Here is a 27,144-nt window from a genome sequence, read left to right as displayed (position 1 = left end):
TGGAACCCAGGTTACCAGGCCATTCTGTAATGACAGAAATGTGCTTCATAATCAGTCCTACTCAAAGAGATCACCACTAACCACACACACTTGAAATGCAGCTAGAGTAAGAGAGAAACTGAATTTATAACACCCTCAAAGTTTAATTTAGTTTTAAATGTATGTAAATGTCACAGGCTACTCATCCTGGCTCCTGCCTTTAGAGGTTGTGTGCACTTAGGCAAGCACTGTAACAGATGGGCCTCTGTTCCGCCTTAGACTCTGATGGTCTTATAGGAATGAAGGATTTGGCTGGGTGTGGTGGCATGGCTTGCAACTCCAGAACTCAGGGGGTGGAGGCAGAAGGGCTGGGAGCTTGAGGTCAGCCTTAGCTGACAAGAAAAACAATAAGAACAAACAGTGTAACAACAAAAAATAAAGGATTAAGTTGTAGAACCTATAATTTTTGAAACTACATAAAGATTTTAGGACCTGTCACAGTCTTGCTTGCATTAGCTAATACAATGACAGAAATTATCTGACTGCTAGTCAAGATCTGCACAGCTATGACAGCACAGCCTTTTCCTCAGTTCTGGCTTAGTCAGGCTTAATTCTCAGCAAGCTTTCTAATATAAATGATTCCTACTTTACACCATACTCAAAATTCAATGGATTTGCCTCTGGTGACCTTCTCTGAGAAAGTCTCAACCTAGATATTTTTGAAATGTCAAAGCTTTACTTAACTCCAATTTGACCCACAAAGTATCTTTTTTACTGACTCAAAGTAGCACTCCTAGGATAGCTCTTCCTTGCATCTGGCTACGGCTGTCTATCTGTACATGCCATTCCCAACACCCACCACCCTCCCCAGTCCCCAGGAGATCCAGCCAATGTTAAACCTTTGTCCTCAGCAAAATCCTGGATACCCTAGGGACAGCTCCTGGCAAAAGATTATTTATTCCCAACTAGCAAAGAAGAATAGAAACCAAGGACTTTAAGGGAAAGTGGCCATGATTTTACCTCCACAGTTTTACATTTAATGCCCCACTGTGAACACACAGCTGGCCCTGGACAGCTTATGCCTCTGCTTCCTCATGACAATTTCTAAGAACTTTTCTCATGGATACTTTCAATCCTTCACATGCAGAATGTTTCTTGCTACAAGCTCTGAGATGAGGAAAGGCCCATTGACAGAAAGTAATGAGAAATATGATTTTATCCTTCCATTTTCTGAATATCAGTTATGACTCACTGTAATGCCAAATACCAAAAAGATAGGTGGGAAAGAGTTAGAAGGATTTAGGGGCTGGGGAAGGGGGAGTGAGAGAAAAACATGGAAGGGTTATCAATGTTCAATAGGTAGTGTATCTACTACCTGGCAAATATAACTCATCCCAACAATAAAAGTAAAAACAAAAGCACCCACATAGCCAAGAAAGTTTATAAAGAAACACTGCACTCTAATTTAGAAGTATAGGACATTATCAGTGAAAGATTATGGACTATAGGAAACTAATCAATGAAAGTGATGTAACTTCTAATCATGGAAGAATGCTAGAATACTTGATGACAAAAAAAGGAAAAGGGCAATATTATCCTCCAATGTTCAATCCAAGACCATCCGTGCTTTCATGTGTTCTTTTCCAAGAGTCATAGTTGAAACATGTTTTTAAGAATGTTCTTATGGGGCTGGGAGTTTGGCCTAGTGGTAGAGTGCTTGCCTAGCATGCACGAAGACCCGGGTTCGATTCATCAGTACCACATACATAGAAAAAAGCCAGAAGTGGTTCTGAGGCTCAAGTGGTAGAGCTCTAGCCTTGAGAAAGTCCAAGGACAGTGCTCAGGCCCTGAGCTCAAGCCCAGGACTGGCCAAAAAAAAAAGAAAAGAATGTTCTCACTTATCCATTTAACTCTTGCTTATCTTAAGAGTTGTTTGTCTATAGATATATCCATTTATCCCTCAACTTGATAGTGTCAGAGTTGCACTGAAGTGTAGGGCCAGAGGTGTGGCTCAAGTGATAGAACTGCTTAACAAGAACAAAAGCTCGAAGTTCAAATTCTAGTATACTGAACAAACCAACAACAATGTATTGAGGTATAAATGTCAAGGTATAAAGATTACCTCAGAGACTAATTTTGACTTTGATGCCTGGTAAGTTGTCAAAACACTGAGACCTAACTGTATCACAATTTGTAAGCAGTGCCATCTTTCACAGGCTTCCTGTCCTCTCTATGCCTTGTTTCCTCAAGATTGTGGGTTGGGAATGATGGAGAAACGCAAGATTCATTGCATTCATATACAACTTTGTTGACTGGCAACTCTTTTATACAACTACTTAAATATAAAAACAAAATAAAAATATTAATATCTCAATTGTTTATGAGAATCATGATATAAAAATGTTTTGAAAATAGCCAAATACACAGCAATACTATTTTTAGTGCACCTGTTAATTATTTTTCTACAAATACATTGTTTAAGGAATTTAATCATGTGTACAAGTTAATTTTTAAAAATATAAGAATTTGTCTCCAATTTTATGTTTACTAGAGAGAATTCATAATGGAAAACTGTTACATTATATTACTGTTTGACAAAATATATCTGTTTGATTAAGTAAAGGAAGCTTCCACAGTAGTCAGCTAACATCTCACAAAGGGAAAAAACTGGAAGACTTTGCTAGATAAATACTTATTTCTCATCAAGTTATTGCATGAGCACTTTTCCATATTTATTTGGCATATCCCACACATTGAGTTTTATATTGTTATATGACAGATTATATCTCTGTGTTGTCATGGTGGCATATTTGCTCTCTTTCTGTATGTGTTTGTGTGCATGTGTATACATGTCTATGTCTAGAGACCGTCTAGAGATGACATACAGTGAGCTACTTTGAAAAGGTCCATTTCACATAATACTCTATGCTTCGTATTAAAATTTTTTAAAAACTTAAAAATAATGATACAAGAGAAAAATGTACCTTTCCCTGGTCATACCCCAACAAGATTTTCTTGGTGTTCTATCTGATCAGGAATGTATATAATATCACTCTAAATATTTTTCTATAACTGTAGAAAGCATAATGTTTTCCTTTACTTTACAGATATATTAAAGCATGGTACCTGTGGAATTTTTAACATAAACCTTTGTGCTTGGATATGGAAAGTTCATGTTTATGTTTACCAGTTTATTCAATTTTTTTTCCTAATAAGCTAAGGGAACTACTGATACCACTACTATTTCATTTAGGCCTTTTGTTTTGTAAGGGCTTGGGGACAAACCCAGGACCTGTGCATGCTAAATGCACCCTCTACGACTGAGCTCCAGCCCCAGCCTTGTAGGCTATTTCCATCTCTACTCACTAACTAGACTGGTCCTTTTTACAAGTCTTCCAATTGCTTGATCAGTATTCCAGGCCAAATGCTGGAGTGGTCCAGAACCCAATGCCATGCAGAGCCCCACAGGGAGGAAGAAAACTTCTCTGACCAAAGTGTTTCATAATTAAATGTGATGGGATGGCTTTTAATGGCTTGTAGTACTCAGAGAAATGAGACAGGTTTATCAAGCTTGATCCTGATTTTTTATTGAACACACATATAGAGGTAGATCATTCTCTAATTATTCAGAGACCTTATTTTGAAAATGATTCTGTTGATATAAGTTATCCATAACAGTTAATTGTAGAAAATAAATTATACAAGGAAATCTTGGTTAATTCTATAAACACAGAACATAAGGCATAAATAATTTAACACAGAATTCACTCTATGTACTTCAAAAGAAATTCATTAATGGGGGGTAACAAAGTATTTAAAAAGAACCAGGCTTCCTCTGTCATTTGCTAGTTTAATGGCAGTATAACTGGAATACAAAATTCCTACATTATTTTTCTCACACAATTTCTTATACAAAGCATGTAATTCATGATTTTATCTTGCTATACACTAATAAATATGAAAGAAACTCACTACAGAACTATCATCAGTTTTGCATATTTCCTTAATTTTTTTTTGAGTGTTTGCTGATTTAGGAGTTTGAACTTTGGGCCTGGGAATTGTCCTTGAGCTTTTTTTGTTCAAGGCTAGTTTTATAGGACTTAAGCCACAAATCCACTTATGTAGCCTTTGGACTATTAATTGGAGATAAGTCTCATGGGCTTTTTCTCAGCAGAGTTGGCTTAGAACTGTGATCCTTAGACCTTAGCTTCCTGAGGAGCTAGGAATACAGGCGTAAGCCACTGGCAATTAGCTATGAAAATATATATATATATATTTTTTTTGGGGTCTTAGGACTTGAAGTCTGGGCCTGGGTGTTGTCCCTGATCTCTTCAGCTCAAGGTTACCACCTTATCCCAATCAGGCCACAGAGCCACTTCTTGTTTTCTAGTGATTAATTGGAGAAAAGAATCTATTGGACTTTAGTGTCTGGGTTGGCTTTGACCAGCAATCCTCAGATCTCAGCCTCCTGAGAAGCTAGGATTATAAGCATGACATACTGCTCCTGGCTTGAATTATAATTTTAAAGTGAAAAAGGCTACCAAGGAATATAACTCTTATATGTGCATATTGGTTATATATTTTGTTTTGTTTTGCCAGTCCTGGGCCTTGAACTCAGGGCCTGGGTGCCATCCTTGGGCTTTCTCAAGGCTAGAGCTTTACCACAGCACCATTTCTGGCTTTTTTTCTATGTATGTGGTACTGAGGAATCGAACCCCAGTCTTCGTGGATGCTATGCAAGCACTCTATCACTAGGCTAAACTCCTGGCCTCTATGGCATTGTTATACTGTTATATTACATTTCTTTGATTATTATATTGTTGTAGTGCTTTATTATTTATTACATAAAAAGGAAAAAACATTTTACTTATAAATAACACAGAAGTCTTTCTTCATAAATGAGATTTCCTCTATTTCATTACTGTCTGTTCACAATACTCCCCTTATCTCCAATTACCACCATGTGCAACAGAGCTTTTTCTTTCTATGATTTTTAAAAGGTAGGTAATAAGATTAGCTCTTTTTCTCAGTCAAGTGAATATGATTCAAACAATGGACAGCTACATTACAATCGTAAACTAGAAAATTTAATAGGTAATTTCTAAGATCAGTGTCTCAGACATTTATATATTATAAAACATGGACACTATGAATGTTTAAAAATATGAAGATTTCTAACATTCAAAAAATGCTACGACATTTCAATCACTGAATGCAAAATTTATATTGGTCAGTTATTTCTTTTAGCCTAAAGTATTAATGAGGAAAAAATGAAAGCAGAATAAGAAAATCAATATAGCAATATGTTTCTACTATGCAAGCCAACTGAAAATGTCATGTGAAATATGCGTGTCTACTTTCAGATGAGAAGCTCCAGAGACCCTCTCAATAGACAGACTAGAGTAACCTGAAACTGATGAAGGGAGGGTCAAGCCTGCAGCCCTGCCCCAGCCTCACAGAGAGCACTCACCCACCTCCACATCCATAAAGCCTACTGCTCCAGCTTACTAAATTTTGATTACTCCCTTCTTTAGGAGGCCAAGATGTCCATCTGTAGATTTGATGAAGTGGAAGCAGAAGTTCTTTGTAAGCAAGAGAAAAGAATTATCTAGACCTACTTACAGAGTGAATGCAATTGTAGTTTTCAGTAATTCAATACACTATAATATTTCTAATCAATAAATATCCATATTTTTCTTGAGCAAACACCATTTGCTACTTCTTTTTTTAATGTACAATGTGATTAATGTTTTTGATAATTCCAGAGAACTGCATTCCTATTTCAGCAACAGAAAACATTCTGACCAGTGACAAAACTCACCCCCATCTCCACTTAAAAGCTCCTGTCTTATTTCCCAGTTACCGGGTTGGTATATTAGGAGTGGGGCTGAGCAGTATGAATTTCCTCCAGAGCCAGTACAGGCCCATTTCTGTTAGTTGTGAAGGAGGATTGGGCCCTTAGAAAAGCAGCTCAGGCTGGCCTAACAACACATACAAATTGACATAAACAGCAGAAAAATATTTTTCACAGTTGTGGATTCTTCAAGTTCAAGGGCAAGGTTTTGCCATATTAGTTCTCACCTAGCGATGAGCCTCTCCACAAAGCTCCACTATCATGACTCCACCCCTGTGGCACCCCCATGGGTGTTGACTTCAGCAGGAGCCCCGGAGGCAGAGGTTGGCAGAGGTGGGGAGGGGACATTCACTTTCTTAGGCCTGACTTGAACGTCTTCCAGATAATTTACACTGTCCAGGACCTCTACCACACACACAGGGTCAACCAGAGTGGCCTAGAATATCTCCCAGTGGCCTGAGTCTTTCCTCAAGTGGACTGTGCTGGAGATAAAACTAGATACAAATTAGGTAACATCTTCCTTTAATAATGGTAAAATAAAATGGGCATTCCACAATTATAGGAAGCATATCAACATATTGTTAGGGTAATTTTTCTCTAAAGGCGAAATTACTTTGAGCTATATTAATTAACAGACAGTATGTGCTTAAATGTTAGCTTAGCTCACTTCCCTTCTTCCTCCTCTGCATCATATTCTGCTGCCTTGCTTTGGGCCACTTTGTTAAAGCAGCTCTCTGGCAGTCTGTATATAGGGCCAAAAATATTTGATTCCTTGAGGACTTATAGTATGAGATGTTGGTATTGTCATAGACATAGAGTAATGAGTCTTTTTCATGCTTATAGTTTACAAATGAATAAATCAAGTATTATTATGGATTAATTAAATTGAAAAAGGTAACAGGTTTAGAAACTGTGGGTGAGGCTGCTTAAGCCTGAGTATTGACTATACTACCTAAGCAGGTAGAGGGCTGGGAATGCTATGGTGCTTCTCTAAACCTTGGATTGCTTCAAAATCATCTAGTTCCTAGAGGAGAGATAGTGTAAGTCCTACAATCTCTTGCTCAAAGTCTCATGTTTTAAAATCATAATGACTCCTTCTATAATCTTTTTAGGAGAGTAAAATGCAGTATTCAAATATCTCAATATAAAAAATGAGGTAAGCAGGCTGTGTTTATCACAGAATCTTCAACAAACGAAACATGGTCTACATCGCAAGACCTGGAAGCAGCCTCAGGGCTCTGCCACACTACACACAAGCCACTGCAGGTCCTTGACCACAAGTAAAGGCTCCTCACAGCAGAAGCTGGAGGACAAGGCTAGAGCCTTAACCAAGGTCCACTCAGGATATGAGGCCAACAAAAATTCTCTCAGTTACCTCTGTCCAGAGACTTCAATTACAATGACAGTAACAATAACAATAATATAAATAACTGAAGGGTAACATTTTTTCCCCTCTCATTTTGGTAGATCTGAAGGCCTTGGAATACAGAGAAAACTAATAAAGGCTTGCCTTCTTTCCTTGTTCTGCTCTTGTCACCATGGTTAGATTCTGCTCTGAAGTAAGGGACAGAATGCAGATGATGTGCTTTGCCTAACAGGGGGTGCTAGTTTCTTTTGTTTTCCTCATAAAAGCTGAGGAGCATGTAAGAAAGCCGACAAATCACCACAGTTTGCATAGTATAAAAGAAATCAGGCAGCTTCTCAAAGTCCTTTGGTCCATTATTTTCTATTTCCATGAGCATGCTTCTTACCTCTGTCCTGTCCAGCACCTCCAAGTCAATTTATTCACATCAAGGATTATATATTCTATATGTCTGGCTTACCAACTCTGTGAAGTATGTAAACTCTGCTAAATCCAAGTTAGCCGCAGCAGATCTCTTTCTGTCACCCCCTCCACAAAATTAAAGAACGAATGGACACATCTGAGGTCCTCAATCTCTTCATAACAGGTACATAGTCACACAGCACAGCCTCAATCAGGCATCTTACTGCAAAGCCCAGGTCACAGCATTTTAGTTGTACTAGTCTATCAATTTTTTTTTTTTTTAGCCTAGAGCTGGTGGCCCATGTCTGTAACCCTAGATATTCAGGAGGCTGAGATCTGATTCAAAGCCAGACTGGGCAGAAAAGTATGTAAGACTCATCTCTAATTCACCTGCAAAAAGTTGGAACTGAAGTTGTAGCTCAAGAAATAGAGCACAAGCCTTCAATGAAATGCTAAGGAACAGTTCCTAGGCCCTGAGTTCAAGTTCCAACACCAGCACCAAAAAAAAAAAAAAAGAGAAAATATATATACACATATATACACCTATATATGTTTCTAAAGGTGGAAATAATTTTTAATTGTTTGTTATCTGTAAGTAGCTGTACAAAAAAAAGAGCTACTATTAAAGAAACAATGATGAACTACAATGCAGTGATGAAACTGAAATATATTCAGTAAAGATCACATATAATATTAAAAGAAACATTCAAAATTGCTGAGTTAAACTTGCTTTAAAATGTTAGAAACCCATACTTGCCCCTTTTCCTATTTAAATTTATTTGTTAATAAGCTAATAAATATGAGATTTTAAACCTAACTATTAAGCTCATCACCCTGAAAGGAAAGATAATGCCCCAAAAGTTAAAAGATGCAAAGCTAATTTTTAAAACTGACTTTTCTAAAGCATACACTATAAATGCTTTCAAAAGTAATACCTGAAAAAAGTATCTACTCAATATTTGTAATCATCTCTAAATCTAACAGGACATAAATGCATTTCATCAGAGATGAAATTCTTCAATGGCTGCTAAAATGAGAATCAGAAAATTATTATAATCTGGTAGTTTGGCTTGCAGCAAGCATTAATCAGAAGTCATAATAAATCCACATGCTTCTTTAGACACCACATTAGTCAAACAGTTTTCTATGATAACGACATTGACGAATGGGCTCTGAGTTAGAAGGGTCAATCATAAACTCATCAAATGCTTCATTTAATTTCTTAATTTGGACAAACACAATTTGTTTATGGGAAAGATATCAGGTGTTCGTGAATGAATAATGGGTATGAAACCAAACTCCATTAATCAGCTCATGATTACAAATGACTTAGAGATTGTTTATTCTAATTTCATTCATTTGGGTCAACAAAGAAAACATGAGCAAATGAAACCATTTGGAAAAAATGGCACATTTACTTCTCCATATTTAATAAGTCAATGATAAATACTCTTTCAATAACTATATCAAAAGGACTTTATTACTGAGGTTGATACCATTCCTTTTTACAGATGACTTGTTAATTCATATGATTTATAAAGGCACCGGGTGAGGAAAATAAAAACCAAAATGCTACCCAAGCTGCACTTACGTTAAGAGCTCTTCTCAGTGCCTGAGGTGAAGGAGGGTACCCTGTGCTTCCTCGGTACCGGTATGGTTCCATGCCTAAGCTGCACCAGGGTCTCCAATACTAAGCAGAGGGTGAGTGGGCTGGGTGCTCTGGATGAGTTGCTTGCACAGCTCCCTCCTGTAGTAGACTGAGACAAGTGGGCCAGGAGCTGTGCCGTGGGACTGCATAGCATTAAGGCCTGGCACAATTCACTGCTGTTCAAATAAACTTAAGGAAAAATACTCTATCAGGACAATTCTGACTAATTAAACAACTTCAGTCATAGTACAATTTGGTCTGCTTTATATTATTTTGAAGGTACCTGACAACCATTTATTGAGGAGGAAGCACAGTTCCATTTCCCAGCAATAACTAAAAGGCATCTGCTCTCCCTCTGTCTTTCCCTTCCACCTTCTACTGTCACTATGAGGACAGTGAGGTCGCCATGACCTACACCCATCAGTTGCATGGCTGGGCAGGCCGGATTTGCTCCTCCCAATCCACTGTGTGCCCTCATCCGCCCAACCCAACTACAGAACATTACAGACTGCATCCATCAGTTAGAGCTGCTACATGAGCTGCGCCAATGGAAGGCACTGAGAGGAGAACAATTAGAAGGCCAGAGGGAAAAGAAGTTGGAGTTTACTTCCTGCTGGCCTGTGGTTTGATAGTACAGAAGGGACGGGAGGAACTCCAAATTGTTTTTGTAATCTGAAACTTACCAAAAAAACTTAGCCTTCTGGGAGATAAAGCTTCATGATTTAACTGTATTAAACTTCCAACATGTAAATCACTTGTTTGTGGATGATAATCTTGTATCCACTGTTTAAAGTCTTAAAAATTTTCAATTATAAAATTTTTGCTTATTTTAAAAGAAGCCAAAGCATTATTGATAAGTAGAAAATAAAGGCAAAATGCCACTACCCATTACTTCCTTCCTCTCATAGCTGGAATGTTTTCCTGTGCTTTATCAATATTAAAAGCATATACAAATCCTGTTAAAAATGTATGTATTGTAGGGTATCATTCCATACTGCGCCTGTTTATGCTAGATTTTTTTCCCTTAATGTTTTGATGGATACCAGGTTCCCTTATTAACATACCCAGCTCCATTTCCTTTGCATTGAAGTCTGCAAAGCACTTTGCCCGGTCCCTCTGTGTTCTTACATAGGTAACACTGCGTGTCTTTCACTTGTCTTTGATAAGCCATGGGAGCGCTGTGGCCATCAGGACATCAAGCCTAGTCTGGAAGGTAAACCAGTGATACCCTTAAATTAAGGACTAAGTCCAAATCTTCCAGTGACTAGACTCCTATAACTTCCTAAGAGCTTCTGTCTTCTATTTATAATTCATCCATCTCTTTCTTTTCAGAAGTTACTAGGCCTGCCTTAAGCATTTTCTACAACCATTCTCTAGTTTAACCAATCTAAAAGACTTTTAAACTATGTAAATTACACTATCGTTTATTTCAACACTAGTCACAATAACCAAGATATTGATCAGACTGGGTACCTGTCAACAGATGAATAAAGAAAATATGATGTGTCTACATATATGTATACATATATATGTATATATATAAAACTTTACTGTATATCTGTTCATCCATAAGCAAGATTGAAATCCTGTCATTTCAGAAAAATGGATAGATCTGGAGGACATCAGGTTGAACAGTACTGCCTTAAAAAAAGATGACTCCTAGAAGAAGGGATCTGAGACCAGATGGACTGGATGGTGAGAGAAGGGGGAGGAGTGAGGGTAAAAGGGCAGGTGGTCGTTGTTCATGCACATTTCCACACATGCATGCATAAAAATATCATAGCATGTATTAATGAAAAATTTGGTAAGACCCCCCCCAAAATCATTAATTTGAAAAGAAAAACTATTTTTCCTATGGGAAGAAAAAATGATCACTGAAGAGAAAAGAGAATTAACAAATGGTGCCAGAACTGATGTACTATTTGAAAAGGACAAATACATCTTAGTATCAACATTCATCCAGACAAAAAATTCTAGAGTTAAGAACACAGCATTTATAAAAATATAAAACAATGAAGGAAACGAAACATTCCACTAACAGCTAAATGAGAAGGAATTTTTTACTGAAGAATTTGACATGGCCTGTGTCTTTAGTTCCTGAGAAGCCAAGGTGAGAAGAGCACTTGTTTTATTCATGGTGGGCTAGTAAAACTTAAATTTGCAATTTACGCTAGTGAAGAGATCTGGAGTGAGGGCGGTCACATTCCATGACCTGAGTCTGGGGGCTGGCCATGCTGAAGGCTGTAGGCCTGGAATGGAGACTGGGGCCTGGGTTATCAGCCCCACCTCCAGGAAGATGGTAGAGCTGGGTCGGTCATAGTACATACCAAAACCTCAATTTCACCGCTCAACATGGAAGCTTTCCTAGTACATCTCAAAAACCTCACTTATACCTCTCAACACAGAAGCTTCCTGGATCATGTTTTGAGGCCATGAAAAAGACAAGGAGAAATCACTTCAACCAATAATTGAGCCTGGGGGTATGTACCTATCTTCACAGAAAACATTAAATACAAGGATCACAATCCAGGCCTACCTGGGCATCTCAATGCAAAAACCCCAAACCCACCCCCAAATCACTAAAGCGCATATTTATTCAACTTATCCCCAAGTACTCTGTTCTATCATTGTAAGGAGTAGGTTTGGTTTAAGTTTCAATTTCCATTTGCTCAATATTAATAGATAAAAACAGAATTCTGCTTGAATTGTTAACTTTTGTCTTTTATCTTGCAATTTTAGTTTTTTTTATGTTTGTTGGAATTTACTGTTGCATAAATGTACTTTATGAATTGAGAGTATTCCTAGCTTAATATATGTATTTATCAAGAATGTGAGTTTGGCCTAGTGGTAAGAGTGCTTGCCAAGCATGCACGAAGACCTGGGTTCAATTCCTTGGTTACCACATACATAGAAAAAGCTGGAAATGGTGTTATGGCTCAAGTGGTAGAGTGCTAGCCTTGTGAAAGCCCAAGGAGGAGTGCTCAGGCCCTGAGTTCAAGCCCCAGGACTGGAAAAAAAAGAATAAGAATTTCGTTTTGTGAAATACCTTTTCTGTACATATTGAGATAATGATAGGTACTTTATTCCTTATTTCAATGCTTAACAATCTTACATGCTTGTAGTCATATACTGCTGTGATATCTCCACATACCCAACAGAATCAGAAAAAGCAAAACTAAATGAGTCCGAAGTAATGGCAAGAGTGTAGGGTAGCTAGATTTATTATATATTATGTATTTTCAGCCACACCAGAAAACAACGTGCAGATTTCCATAATGTTAAAGATATACTTGTCATGCTACCAAGAAATCCCACTTTTAGGTGTTTACTCAAAAGGAAAAAATAATTTACGCTATCAGAAAATCCTATTTGCAAATGTTGTAATGGTTTAAAACAATTAGCTCAGCCCAAATTGTTAACAGCATCCTTCACTTATTAATGTACACGAGGAAATAAAAATAAAAGAAATAAGTTGATATATGCAATCATATGGATAAGTCTCAAGTGCACTATGTCATCTATCTAACAAGTCAAACTCAAATGATACGTATTTATATGAATCTACTTTAAAGCTACTGTTGATTAGCAGTTTCTGTGGTTTAGGAGTGGCTGAGGACTCAAGAAAGCAAGGGAACTTCAGAAGCAGGGCTGGAATTGACTCCAAATCACACTTGATGTTACTACTTAGCTGCTACTCGCATCTGTTAAAAATCAAAGAACTGTCACTTAAAGGCAACATCAATTTAACAAAGATATTGCTAGCAGAACAAGCAGGCAAATTAAAGACTAGAAGAAAGTACTTATAAAGTACATATCAGACATATTTAAAGTGGGAATTTAGTGTGTATTTCATGAAAGCACACAGATAATATCTTCATGTAAAGATACTAAACATTATTAGTCACTACAGGAAGGCATATTAAGATAAAATACAACAACACACAGGACACAATGGCTAAAATTAAACTGTCACCTCAAAAAAACCCCCCAATAACACCTGTAATTCAAGGATAAGAAGAACTAGATTTTATATATTGTATGTGATTATAGAAGCTGGGCTGCATTGGCTTTTTTGCCCCCTCTCTGCTGCTCCTCCATCCCACCCTCCCCTGCATTCTCTAGTCCTTTTGTTTGGTTTTAGGTCAAAACATCACATACAGATGAAAACAAGTGACATTCATCTTTCTGATCCTTGCCTATTTCAATTACTTTCAGGCACTTTGGACACTAGATTCATAGTTTAATACGCGCGCGCACGCACACACACACACACACACACACACACACACACACACACACACACACACACCAACAACAACAACTGACCAATGACAACAACAAAACTGGACTTCTATTTTTGTTTCTATGTAAACTAAGCATTCTAAAATTACTTTCTCTCTCTCTCCTTCCCCTCTCTCTCCTCCCCCGCTTCCCTTTCTTTCTGCTGGTCCTGGGGCTTGAACATAGGGCCTGGGAACTGAGCCTGAGCTTTTTTGCTCAGGGCTAGCTAGCACCACCACTTGATATTTAGCAATTTAATTTCTAAGTATTTACTCCAATCAAATCAAAACATACATTTCAATACACTTGTATTCAAATGTTTATAGACATTTTAGTCATTAAAAAATACAAGCTATGATGTAAAAATCAATGTTAATAAATTCTTTAATAAAAAAATGAAAAAAAAAAAAAAACAAGCTACAACAATCCACCTGACCACTAATGCTAAAGGACTAAACACACTGATCCCAACAAGGAACTAGCACTTTAATAAGGAGAACGCTGAGGAGCAGAACACCAAATGCAAGACGACAGGCACAAAAGACTACACACTATACATGTGAAAAATAGCAGGACGGGAGTCAGCGCAAGCAGATTCATTAGGGGCAAAGACCATGGACAGAGAGAGAAGTGACTTCAAAGGAATACAAAGGAACTTTCTGGAATCATGTAAACGTTCACAGTTACACGAATGGACCCATCTACCAACATTTAATAGATTTTATACAAAATTTTATCATGTTTCAGTTAAAATTTTCCTAGACTTCTCCAGATTCTCTTCTTAACCACACAACTAGAAAATAAAGATGAGAAAACATTTTTTTTTATAAAGAAACCCAAACCTCACAGTCTGCAGATGATAATTACTACTAGAATACTGATGGACATTATTTTGGATATTTTTCAACAAAAATGTGGCTAGTACTAAAATAGAATGAAAATACATATTGTTCAAGAACTTTTCTTTTGGAAAATATATATTTTCCAAAAATATATCACAGACATACAAACATTCCCACTTGTTTGCCACAGGGTTTTTGTTGTTGTTGTTGTTTGTAATATTTTTTATTGTAATTAATAAAAGGGTTACATGATATTTGCCAGATAGAAGGTGTATTAATTCACATACATTGATACCCTTTCACATGTCTTGGTACCCATTACCCTCCCCCCCATCCCTATCCAATTTCAAATAACCAAATACAAATATATCCAATATATCAGATAACAAAGTGAGATACTGTAACAATATGATATAACCAAGGGACAGCAAAAGAGATGAGAGCTAACATAGTACATTTAAGGACAACAATCATTCATTGTATGGCTTTTGTTTCAATATCCTGGAGGTCCTTTCAATTAGCTTCATACTATATGGCCTTATGTATCAAGGTTTTTGTTTTTTTTTTGTTGTTTTGTTTTGTTTTTTGTTTTTGTTGTTTTTTAAAGAGAAGTGTCATCATCCACTTTGATTCTGCTACTTGTGAATGAAAACAAAAGCTTACTATAAGATGTCTTTTGTTATTGCAAATGATTGAAATGGAACTTTTAAAAATCAATAATTTAGAGTAAGTCACGGGTTTTAGATTCTTTAAGGAATATGCTAATTTTTCTAAATAAAATTAAAATACTCTAAAGACAAAAAACTCAACTTTTTCTGAGATGACAACACAACTTTAATGTAAAAAGAGTTAAAACACTAAATAATCATTAAAAAAGGACTTTTTAAAAGGATAGTTGTTGATATCATCTCTAAATTTAGGAGAAGACACTGTCCTCACACACAGCAAAGGGCCACTCTATTTAAACAGTTTTTTAAAAATTATTATTAAGAAAGAAGAAAGAAACCCCAGGGTCTAAAATGTAATGAGTGATCCTGTTAGTTCCACCAGACTAAAATCATACAGTCTACGTATGTGGTCTTTTCAGCCACATCTGTCATGAACCATTTTTACATCACAAAATGCAAAATACTAAGCACTGATTTACTAGCTCAGACTTGGGAAAGTAGTCATCATTTGATTTCCCCTTGAAGAAAAGTCGGCTCTTAGGACAATAGCTGACAGCTCTTTGCAGTGTGTACGTAGTACTTCCATGCATTTTAGGATCTAATTCCAATGTAACCCAAGCAAGGTGAGAAAAATCATAATGAAAACAGAATACATAGAACGGGAAAATGTAAACTCAATCATGATTTTCTTAAAAATCAAAATACTTTCCTTGACTAGGTAAGCATGGAGCAACCATTTAAAATATTTAAGACACGACCAAGTCTCCAATGTTATCATGAGCATGTATCCTATAGTACATGTTCAACTAATGATGTTGGTTTTTTTAAAATCCTTTATGAATCACAGTGTTATTAAGCCTTTCACAAAATGATCTATATTTCTTTCTGATGTTATTGCACTAAAATGGAATTTTAATATAGAATATTCTATATAAAATTTAAAAATGTTTCTTTGATTTATCTGAAACTTTCATAATCACTTTCTGGCATTTTCGAAATTTAATGTCATTTGACTCTTCTGGGAAAAAAAAAACAGGACTTTAATTTGTCCTATAAGAAAAGATTGGGTAGTAGTCCAAATTTTTTAATAGATTAAACTAAAAGTATTAATCCATTAGTTAATGGTAAGAATCTTATATAATTTGACATTAGATAAATTTAGTGACTCTAAAACCTGCATATCTGATACATAAACAAGCATTTAAATCCCATACATTTGTCAGTCTTTCGATAATGAAGTCGGGGAAAATAAACTCACAGACACCAGAGTGAATTGGCCACTGTAAGAGACAGAAGCCTCCTAAATCCCCTGTTTACACTGGGGATTAGTCCAGGGAGTGCCAGTGGAGCAGGAGCCTTCCATGGTCAAGGGAACCTGCTCCCTGTCAGCCTCGGGGCAGAGGGACAAAGCCTGGTCCTGGTAGGAAGTGACCCATAAACGTATTCCTTCTTGGGGGTTTATACAAAGCCAGTCTGCCTCACAGAAACTCCATATGATCAGGAACCGGCCGGCAAGGCCTGCCGGGAGGCCTAATTACAGGTCTACAGAGCCCAATAACAAAAGCTGAAGGGCTTTAGCCCAGGGATGATCTGCTTTATACTGACTTGAGAGAGTCCATATAGAGGACCCAGAAGAAAGAGGTTTAGCTTCAAAATTCTCCCCAGAGGCCCAGCATTGTGCTCAAGTCCAGAAAGCCCACATGCAACATACTTCAGCTGGGCTTAAGCACCCTACCCTCTCGAATTAACATTCAGCTACTGTCCGCTTAGCATCTGCTCAAACATGGGAAGTGGTTGTGATATTGTTAGACTCTCACTGATGGCTTTCTTCTTGCTAAATATTATTAGGTCTAAACCAAACATAAACATGTAACTGAGGTGAAAACAAACAAGAGACTTTTGTTTTTAAAAGCAAGTTACTCAATTATTCTTTTTAGGCAGGATTTACCTTTCTGGGCTACTACAAAGCCCCCAAATCACATATGATGTCAAAAATGGGAAGTTAAGTTAACATGATCAATTTTGTTCTTCATTGAAGCTGTTCAATTTTATGTTTACACAACCATATGTGATGAAAAAGAAATATTAACCCACGCCCAAGTCAAGCGAATTATTTCATTTATCCATCTCTTTCTCTCTCTCTCTCTCTCTCTCTCTCTCTCTCTCTCTCTCTCTCTCTCTCTCCCTCAAATTTAAGTGCTGCTCTTTTTTTTTGTTTGTTTCATTTTTTTTGTGGGTCATGGGGCTTGAAATCAGCCTGGGCTCTGTTCCTAAGCTCTTCAGCTCAAGGCTTACGCCCTACCCTCTAGGTCTGGGCCTTGTCCCTGAGCTCCACCTTACCCTTGAGCCAAGCCCCACTGCCACGCCCCCCTTTTCTAGAGGTTACTTGGAGATAAGAGTCTTACATCCTTTTGTGCCTGGGCTGGATTTGAACCTTGATCCTCAGATCTCAGCCTCCTGAGTAGCTAGGATTACAGGTGTGAGCCACAGCCACTAAGTGCTGTTCTTAATCTTCAGTGATGTCACCTACCAGGGGGTGCACTGCAGGAGGAGGCATGTGACTGTCCTGTCTGCCAGCGCTGAGAATGCCACTGAGTTCTACAGAAGTCACGCTCTGCTTCTAGCTAGCAAGCACACAATGCCATGAGTGGGATGCTGTAATCAGGGCTTAATAATACCAAATGGTTTAGCTCTCATAAGACTACAGGATGTAATCATTATTTAGTATTACTTCTGCTTTGTAAATAAACACTGAAGGGTCCCAGGCACTGACAACTTTGCTGGGTATCTTCAGTGGAGTAGACTAAGCATGGCAGAGTCCATCTGACTGTGAGCTCAATACCTCTTGACAAAGGCTCTTCAAATTAAGACTGTAAGAGTTATGGAATACTTGGGGTATACAGTGCTTTTTAATTATTGTCTCATTTAAACTCCATAAACACAACTCCATTCACCATGTCCCATTTTACAAGTGAGGAGACTGAAACATACTTAAAAGGAACTTGAGGCATGAGTACCACGGCAGCCAAGTCAGGTGTGAATCTAAATTGTCAAACACACAGTCAAGGAGACTTCTGTGTGAGAAAAAATAGAAACTCCAAACTACTTACATTATGATGTAGATGTTAACTTTTCTGTTTTGAAGGCTTTACCATGAAAAACCAGAGGGGGGGCTCAGTGGTTAGAAACTTGCTGAATGAAATCTCTGGCTACTATAAATTAGATTACAGGAACGCCTATGATGTGAAAATTAGTGAGACATTACCAAGGCAGTGTCACTTGTAATCCCTGGGGTCACACACATTTAATGCTAGATTGGACTTCGTGGCTAGGAGTGGTTGCGTCACAAGGCTGTGAAGAGATGGAGGCATGGTGTGGCTTCCCAGGACCAGTGTGTAGTGGAGAGAAGGACTCCCTGTTTAAGATGCCACAGAAGAACTGGAGTGGAGAGAAAAACCTACAGAGCTAGCGAAGCTAGCTCATGACCTGCCTGCGCAGGTTCTCCGTACACACAGAGAACTAATGGGTGACCAGCTTCTCACATGTACACAGCTAGGATATTAGTGAGCCTAAATACTACTCTAAGACTATTTTTCCAAAGTTATAAGCTTAATAATTATGAATATGCTATATAGTTGAGGAAGAAAAGTATTTTTCCTAAATGAAACTAATATCAATTTTAAAACTCACTTCAAAATCAAAATCTTATTTGAGGCTAGAGATTATTTTACTGTAAAGCAATTACAGAATTAAATCTACAGAATAAAAAAGGCATTGGTTAATATCTTCTATTTCCTTTCTGTACAACACAACTCAAGGGTGTGATCTATGGACTGGAACAGCTCACAAGTCAGAAGTCATTGCATTTGCCTACTGCGTTCTGTCACCAAGCAGCTGGGCAACCCTTAAGCTCTGTCTTTGTAATACACAGTTAATAAGTTTGCCATGTAGAGATATGAGTCATAGGATAAGTGTGTGTGTGGGGGGTATGAAAGAGTCTAGACAAAAAATGTTTTTAAAATTGTATAAGAAGCATTTTCTTTTTGTGTTGCTATTATTTTGGAAAAGTCTTTAAATTCTTCTTCAGACCCATGAATATACTTAACATAAGATGATAGTATGCTTTTTTAATTTGGGAAATCCAAATAATGTTTGGAATATTACTTAAGTGAAACATTGAGAACAAAAGTGATAGAGAGAAATCTGCAAAACTCATTCTCATCTTTCTTCTTCCTTTGTGATAACTATGCTTCATTATCTCTTCTGTCATGCATTACACTAAAGTTTAAAAAGTTAGATCACAATATCTGTGTCAAGTAAATTTAAGTTATCATACATTTCATATACAGTAGTTAAAATAAGCACAAATATTTAAAGATTTGATTTTTGAAATTTGTTTCTTTACAATGATGTGTTATTAGAACTACTAGAGGGTGTTATTAGACCTACTAATAAAGATACGGATGTTTTAAATGTTTCCCTCAGAAATTTAGTTCATGGAGAATAAAATTTAGTTCATGGAGAATAAAAGTCGAACACAGATGAAATAACGAAATAGTAATAGTATGAGAAAAAATATCCATGGAACTGGGGTACACAGACAAGAACCAAAGACCTCAAAGGGAAGTGTTGGAGGGGTTGGGGAAATCCTGCAAGACCTAACTCTAGGTGGTGCTTGCAGTGTTTGGAGAGGACAAGGAGGAGGACAAATTCTAAAGGAGAAGACCAATAGCAGCAGGAGGTCCAGGTAGAATAGAACCCGAGGACCTCAAGAACAAGTCTGTTAGGAGCGGACTGTCCATTTAGGGCAGACCCTGAGCACCCTAAGCAGGGAAGGGCAGTATAGAGGCGGACGATGGGTGCCCAGAGCCTGGGCTGCAAATGCATCAGTGAAGGACGCGGCAGTGACGCGGGACATGGTGCACAGGACACAGGAGTGGCTGTGATGCGGGACGCGGTGCGCAGACATGGCGGTGGCATGGGACACAGTGCGCAGGAGTGGCTGTGGCAAAGGAGTGGCAGTGGCGCGGGATGCAGTGTGCAGGCGTGGCTGCCACCCCCTATGCCAGGCTGCATGCCACGGGCGTCTGTCAGCACGTGGGGGCCTCCATGCAAGGAGCCCGGTGCACACTGGCTATGCTGCAGCGGCCTCCATGGCGGCCTGTGCCATTATTCAGGAGGGCAGTGACAGAGGCCCTAAACCCAAACACCTTCAAACTGGCGACCTGAATGTAGGATGCGCCTTGGTTAACACATGAGAGAACAGCAGGGAAGGAAAATGGCTCAACCCTGTGGTGACTTAAAAATCAAATATAGAAATGCCAAATGATCCCACAAGATGCCACGGTGAAACACCAGCCATCAGGTACTTGAACAAAAATGTACACATGGACTGAGTGAGAAGTGACACTGCCCAAAAAGAAATGTATTCATTATCTTACATGTTACTGTAACCTCTGTACATCAGCTTTACAGTAAAATAAAAGGGTTTTTAAATGTGTGCATATTCATAGTAGCACTATTCATGAAAAGTATAAAGATAGCAAATTTCCAATGAATGAACAGAGGATATTCATTCACACACACACACACGCACGCACGCACTGGAATATTATTCAGAGATACAAAGAACTGACTTCCTGCAACAAGGACTTATTTCTAGAACAGACTAAATGAAAGCTAGCCATAAAAGATTCACAATGTTCCCGGCAGTGTGGCCTAGTGGCAGAGTGCTCACCTAGCATGCACAAAGCCCTGGGTTCGATTCCTAAGTATTACATACACAGAAAAAGCCAGAAAAAGCCTGTGGCTCAAGTGGTAGAGAACTAGCCTTGAGAAAGCCCAAGGACAGTGCCCAGGCCCTGAGTTCAAGCCCCAAGAGTGGAAAAAAAAAAAAAAGATTCGCAGGCTATACAATTCCATTGATATGGAACAGTTAAGGTAGATTGTGGTTGAACATATAAAAATGTTCCTGCAAACTACTATGACAGCATCTACATTATATGGAGCCCACTACCATAACTTGCATTTTAAAAAACAACAAGCTGTTGTGACCTAGAGCATGCATGCATGCACACTCGCACTCATGCACACACACATTCTGTCATAACATGCACATTGCTTGGAAAACCACCTCTGATCTCACTAAACAATCAATAAACATCCAGTTGCTCAAAATCATAGAAGAAGCAAAGGTAAGCTCAGACTGCTCCTCTCTTCATTAGCATCTCTCCATAGAGCAATAAAACGAAGGCAGGAAATGGAGGGGAAGGTACAGGATGACCTCTGGGTAAAATGTCTGACATCTACACTGAGGAGATGATAATGGGAAAGACAATAAAGAATCATATGAAAAAAATATTGCAAAATCTGAATAATTGAATCTGGGAGAATTATTGCATTTACAAAAGAGTCAAAGGTTAAAATTTCAAACTTTTGAATCAGAATATAAATATGTAGTAGTTTGCTGCATATAAAATATGATCATAACAAATACAATAAAAGCTTTGACTACAAATTCATGTTTGGTGAATATGTATAATACTATACTATTTTATTTATTTACATGTATGTCTTTCAAAAATCATACTTCTGATAATCATGGATAAGTGTTCTAAATACACTTTAATCTAACAATTATAAGATTATCAATGCTCACTATCATAATCAGTGGCAATGCAATGGTTCAATGTGAAGCTTTCTTCCGGGACTCATAGCTAGAGTCAAATACTGATCTGTGGATTTCTCTGTAGGAACTGAAGCTACTAAGTACGGTAGATAAAAGACTGAAATACATTCCCCTTAAGTAGTGCAACATAAAGCCCAAGACTTTCCACATATCCAGTTTTAAGGTTCTAAGATAACAGGTGCTTGTCCTGGAAACTCAGATGAACTCCAATGTAACCCTTGCTGCTGCAACACCTACCTGACCAGGCTCAATTCAGAACAAGGCCAGACTTTGACTACAAGCTGTCAGACTCAACTTCTTTAGTGTATCTATATTTTAATAATGCCTGAACACTTCTGAATTCATCACCAAAACGTAATTGCAACCTTGACAATGAGTTCTGCATGTCTATATTGCCCAGCCTTTATCCATCCATCTGCTTTCTTTCTCCAAAGTCAAGTTCTCCTTGAAAACAACACTAGGATTTTCAGAGCATCAAAAAGGGAAATCCGATAAAATGATTGCCTAAGTAAACAATGAGACACAGCACAAGCTGGCCATCAGTGACTCATGCCTGTAATCCTTGTTACTCAAGAGGCTGAAATCTGAGAGATCATAGTTCAAAGCCAGCCCAGACAGAAAAGATTCCATCACCAACTAGCCAGAAAAAAAAGCTGAGTTGGAGGCATGGTTCCAGTGGTAGAGCCCCAGTCAAGTGAGCAAATGAACTGACTAATTAAGCATCAGATCCTGCATTCAATTCTAGGTGCCAGCACAAAGAGAAGGAAAAAAAGAAAAGAACAATATTTTTGTAAAACAGCACAAATTATAAAGAACCGTTCTAAATGTGAATACCAGCTAACCTCATAGTCATTCCTACAGTAGTCAATCTCACAAAAATAATCTAAAACAATATAGAGAAAATGTAAGAAATTCTCTAGTCAACATGCACATAGTACTTTCTCAATAAATGCAAAAAATATAATTACTTCTGAGGTAAAGAGAAAAACCTCTTTTTGTCCCTTGGGGAATTATACACTCTTTGCAAATTTTAAAAAATAAATATAGAAACTAGAGTATCATACCTGGTGACTTATGATTTAAATAAGCTACATACATTTTTGAAGAGCAGAGTAAGATTCAAAGTAATATATTATTAACATTAAAAACTATAGCATGCATCTTACCCAAGTTTAAGAGGTCAAGGCATAAAGCTGATCATAAGATCTAAAATAGCATTATTGTATGAATGAGAAAGAAAGCAGCCCTTAGGATTAGACAAGGTGAGAACACAGAGTGAAGGAGTTTGTTGATATAACTGACAGAATTCAATCCACACTGACACTTTTACTGAACAGTTAAAAATCCTAACCTAGGGCTAGGAATTTGGCCTAGTGGTAGAGTGCTTGTCTAGCATGCACAAAGATCTTGTTACCACATACATAGAAAAGCCAGAAGTGGTGCTGTGGCTCAAGTGGTAGAGCACTAGCTTTGAGGAAAACTCAGTGTTCAGGCCCTGAGTTCATGCCCTAGGGACTGCCCTCGCCCCTACCCAAATCCTACCCTACTGAATTCTACATGGGAAACCAAATGGTCAGTCTTACATATAAAATGTAAAGTTTTAAAACTTTTAGGGAAAAATCATGATTTGAGGTTGGTCCCAAAATTCCCATACATGCACCAAAAGCATAATCCATAAAAGACAAGATCAATAAAGTCAACTTCACCAAAGTTAAAGTTTAAAGTTGATGTCAATCTTATCACTATGAAGGTAAAAGAATTACTTATATGATTATAAATTAGCAGTACATTTAGCATTATACCACAGCAATGAATACTTTATTTGGTCCTCCATATAATCTAGTCCTTATAAATCTATCAAGAGCTTTTTGTTTGTTTGTTTGTTTAAGGGCACTTTCTATTTATTCATTTATAGTATGGAACACAAATTTGCAAGGCAGGTGTTCAACTACTAGAGCCTGGCTTCCAGCCCCCTTTTACATTGGTTTGTTTTGAACTAGGGTTTTAAACTATTTCCAGGTCAGCCTGGACTGCAATTCTCCTACTTGTGCTTCCAGGTGTCTCCAGGGATAATGGACAGATACCCCTACAACCAGCCATTGTGCTTTCCCTGAAGCTGGTATAACAGACATGTGCTACAGGCTCCAATTCCCACACATCGGGTGAGACAGTGGCTCTCATGGAGGGCATGTTTTCTTTGACTCACATATAAGCAGGAGATCTTCCTAGAGATTCATATTTTTACCTACAAATAGTTCATCATTGGTACTCACCCGAAGCTTCAGGGACCAGTTGAATCACCTGATCTCTGCCTCCCAGGAGCTAGGATTGCAGACTTCAACTACTGCGCCTGGAGGGTATGTTCTCCTTGGCTCACATATAAGCATGAGATCTGCCTAGAGATTCATATTTTTACCTACAAATAGTTTATCATTGGTACTCACCAGCAGCTTCAAGGACCAGTTGTAATCTGGCTTTGGCCTGCTCTGCTGGAGGCTTAAAAAAAAAAAAAAGTGAACCATTAAAGTCAGCTACAAGTCACTTTTAATAAATACAGCTTTAAATTAATGCATTGTTATTTACCAAAATTTGGAATGTCTTTTCATAAAAAAATATTAGTATCTAAATCTTAACAAAAGTTCATCACAATCACCCTCAATGCCAAATCACACTCCATTCACGTGAAGGAAGAAATGGAAAGAGTTCTTTATGCTATTCATCCTGTAACCCAGCCGGACCAGGGGGCAAACCTCACATTCAACACCATTTTGAGTGGTGCTATTCCTTAGTCTCTGGAAGCATGTGAACTATCAACGAGAAGCTAAACATGGTAGCCACGTAAGTCTGGAAGTCAGCCAAGGAAGATCCTAAAACCAAAAATTTTTGTTTTTTAAGTGAATCTACAACGAGCAATTCTGAGGTAAACAGTCACAACAGAACCTCCAGGCTTTCAGTTCTACTCACTGTCCTAATATTGCTTATTTTATGAATAGTAATTCAGGACTGATAGCAAAGTCTAAAAGTTTCAAATACCAACTGTCTGAATCTTTAAGAAGTGTATCAACTTAGCCAGAGAAGATGGAGAGAGTTGGAAGCAGCAGAACAGAGCTGTGGTGAGGTCAGATCATTTGCAACACCATTCTAGTTCTGCGTCTGAGGATGAAGCATGAAGGATTGTGAATGTTAAAGAATGCCAAGTGAAGTGATGGGGCCTAAGCAGAAAGGATGGACAGTAGAAACCATGCTTCAGAAACACTGGCTGTCAAGAGTAATAGACTATGTGCAAGAAAAGGAGAAGCCGACAGACAAGCAAAATAGTACTACATATGCTTTTATGAGCAAATAACATACTTCAAAAAGTTATAAAGTTTAAGTTTATTGCATCAAATGAACATAATGCTCACAGTGGGGCACAGTGTCTTAACACTCAGGAGCTACAGAGTACTACCTTGGTAGTACTGGCCCTGGGAAAAGAGCATGGCACTTTATCTGGGGGGAAAAAAAAAATCAGTAAAGGCAAAAAAAGGGTGGAAGGCAAGGTTCAGAAGTAGAGCATCTCTGTAGCATAGTGGAGACCCTAGCTTCAAACCTAAGCACTGGATAGACAGACATTTTATCACACTGAGGAGAGTTACCTAAATCAGTCTTCATACTTCCTGGACTTTGGTCTCAAGAATGTTTCCGAAATACCTGAATGGTCATAGCTTATTCATATTGTAAATACTTTTTTCTTGGTTTCCAAGTTGGTAATATTTCTTTTTTCAGAAAGAATGAGGATCTTGGGAGGATTTTTTGTATATTTGTGTTATTGTTTCAATTTTTTTTCTGGGCTACTGGGTTGTAATAGTTTTTAATAAAAGACAGCATCTTTCGGCAGGAAATCTGTAACTCTTTCCTTGTGCTTTCTTTTGCCACATCTAATCCTAAAGACTTAAAATATTCCATGGCCATGTAAATTCTTAACTGTTAGTTTGAACCAAATGAAACTGCCACTTTTACAGTTAAAATTACTAAATGTCAGCATTCTATATAGCTTAATGTTGAAATTTTTTGAGGTATGATCATTTTCTCATTGGAATATTTTAAGCTTATGGTTCAACAAATAAGGAACATAACATGCAGAGAACAATATTGAATAAAGGAACATGTGAAATTGTTTTACAATGATCAAGTTTTAAAAAATAAAGGGTACTCACTTGATGAAGAATTTGAGATTATCATAATATTTATTATTTAGTTTTTTATGAGATAGTTTAAAGTATATAAATCAATATATTTGATCGTATTAGCATGGGAATTCTCATTTGTGAAAATAAGGCTTTATCTCATTTTTTGAATTATTCAAGGAAGGGTCCCCAGGATATTAGCGACAAAAAGGGACCTAATTGTGTATGGCAGAATTAAAGCTCAAGAGATATATTTACTATATATCTACACTCTGTTCTATACAGTAAATTTCTTAAAGAAATGTAACTGTACGTGTTAAGAATCAAGTGTCTAAATGATTTTTTTAAAAAACTTGACTAACAATGGTTGTGGCTTTGGACTTCTCTAAAGCAGAGATCATTAATTATGGCAAGTTGTAAAGTAGTTTTATGATTACCAACATCAACTATAACACCATTGTGACCATTATCTTTTCCCTTACTAAGTAAGCTGATTCCAGGTCTTGTGAGGCAAAAGACTAGCACATTTCTTTATTGTGAATATCTTTTGTAATGAGATAGTAAAGTTCTGTTTAAAGTCACAGAAACCAGCTGGGTGTGGTGGTTCAGGGATGTAATCCTAGCTAATCAAGAAGCTGCCCAGACACTACAGTCTGTGAGACTCTTATCTCCACTTAATCACCAGAAACTAGAATTGTGGCTCAAGTAGGGAGGTAGCCTGGAGCTGAAGAGTTCAGGGACAATGCCCAGGCCTAGAGTTCAAGTCCCATACTCAAAAAAAAAAAAAAAAAAAAAAAAAGGTCACAGAAACCAGAGTTTTAGACCACAGGCCCCAAATCCAGGAGATGTGGTAGCACTTATGAAACCTCACTGTGTTTAAGAGTTTACTCTTGTCTTCCGTGACTCCATTTAGCTTTTGTGTTTGCAGCTCAAAGAAGGACTGCACTTCTACCCGTGAGACTAGGTCCTGATAGTCTGACATTTAAAGACATATGTATCCACACTTCCATTGATGTTTCTAAGGAATAGGTCATAGAATTGGGTCCTAGAAACAGGTCATGCTGCCCACGCTCAGTGCTGTGCCCACTTCTGTAACTTCCCACTTAGCTTGCACCTGTAGCAAAGAACCATGAGGGACTTTCCACCCCTTACAAACAAGGATATTACATTTTGCTTAAAAGGAGCCCTGAGAGGGCCGGGAGTTTGGCCTAGTGGTGGAGTGCTTGCCTAGCATGCACAAAGACCCAGGTTCA

The 27,144-nt window shown here is 37.8% G+C and overlaps 1 protein-coding gene across 1 annotated transcript in view; it reads right to left on the bottom strand.

The window, feature by feature from the left end:
• The window catches only part of Rsrc1 (arginine and serine rich coiled-coil 1), a 249,324-nt gene that overhangs the window by 70,858 nt on the left and 151,322 nt on the right, over window positions 1-27,144 (bottom strand). The window contains exon 8 of the mRNA XM_090328487.1: window positions 24,170-24,221. Coding sequence (XP_090184613.1) covers window positions 24,170-24,221 — 52 coding nt within the window. The remainder of the gene's footprint in view (window positions 1-24,169; window positions 24,222-27,144) is intronic.

This window comes from Megascapheus bottae, chromosome 1, assembly GCF_031878675.1.
Source record: "Megascapheus bottae isolate mThoBot1 chromosome 1, mThoBot2.hap1, whole genome shotgun sequence".
Taxonomy (NCBI): Eukaryota; Metazoa; Chordata; class Mammalia; order Rodentia; family Geomyidae; genus Megascapheus; species Megascapheus bottae.
This window is presented reverse-complemented; position numbering and strand designations above follow the sequence as displayed.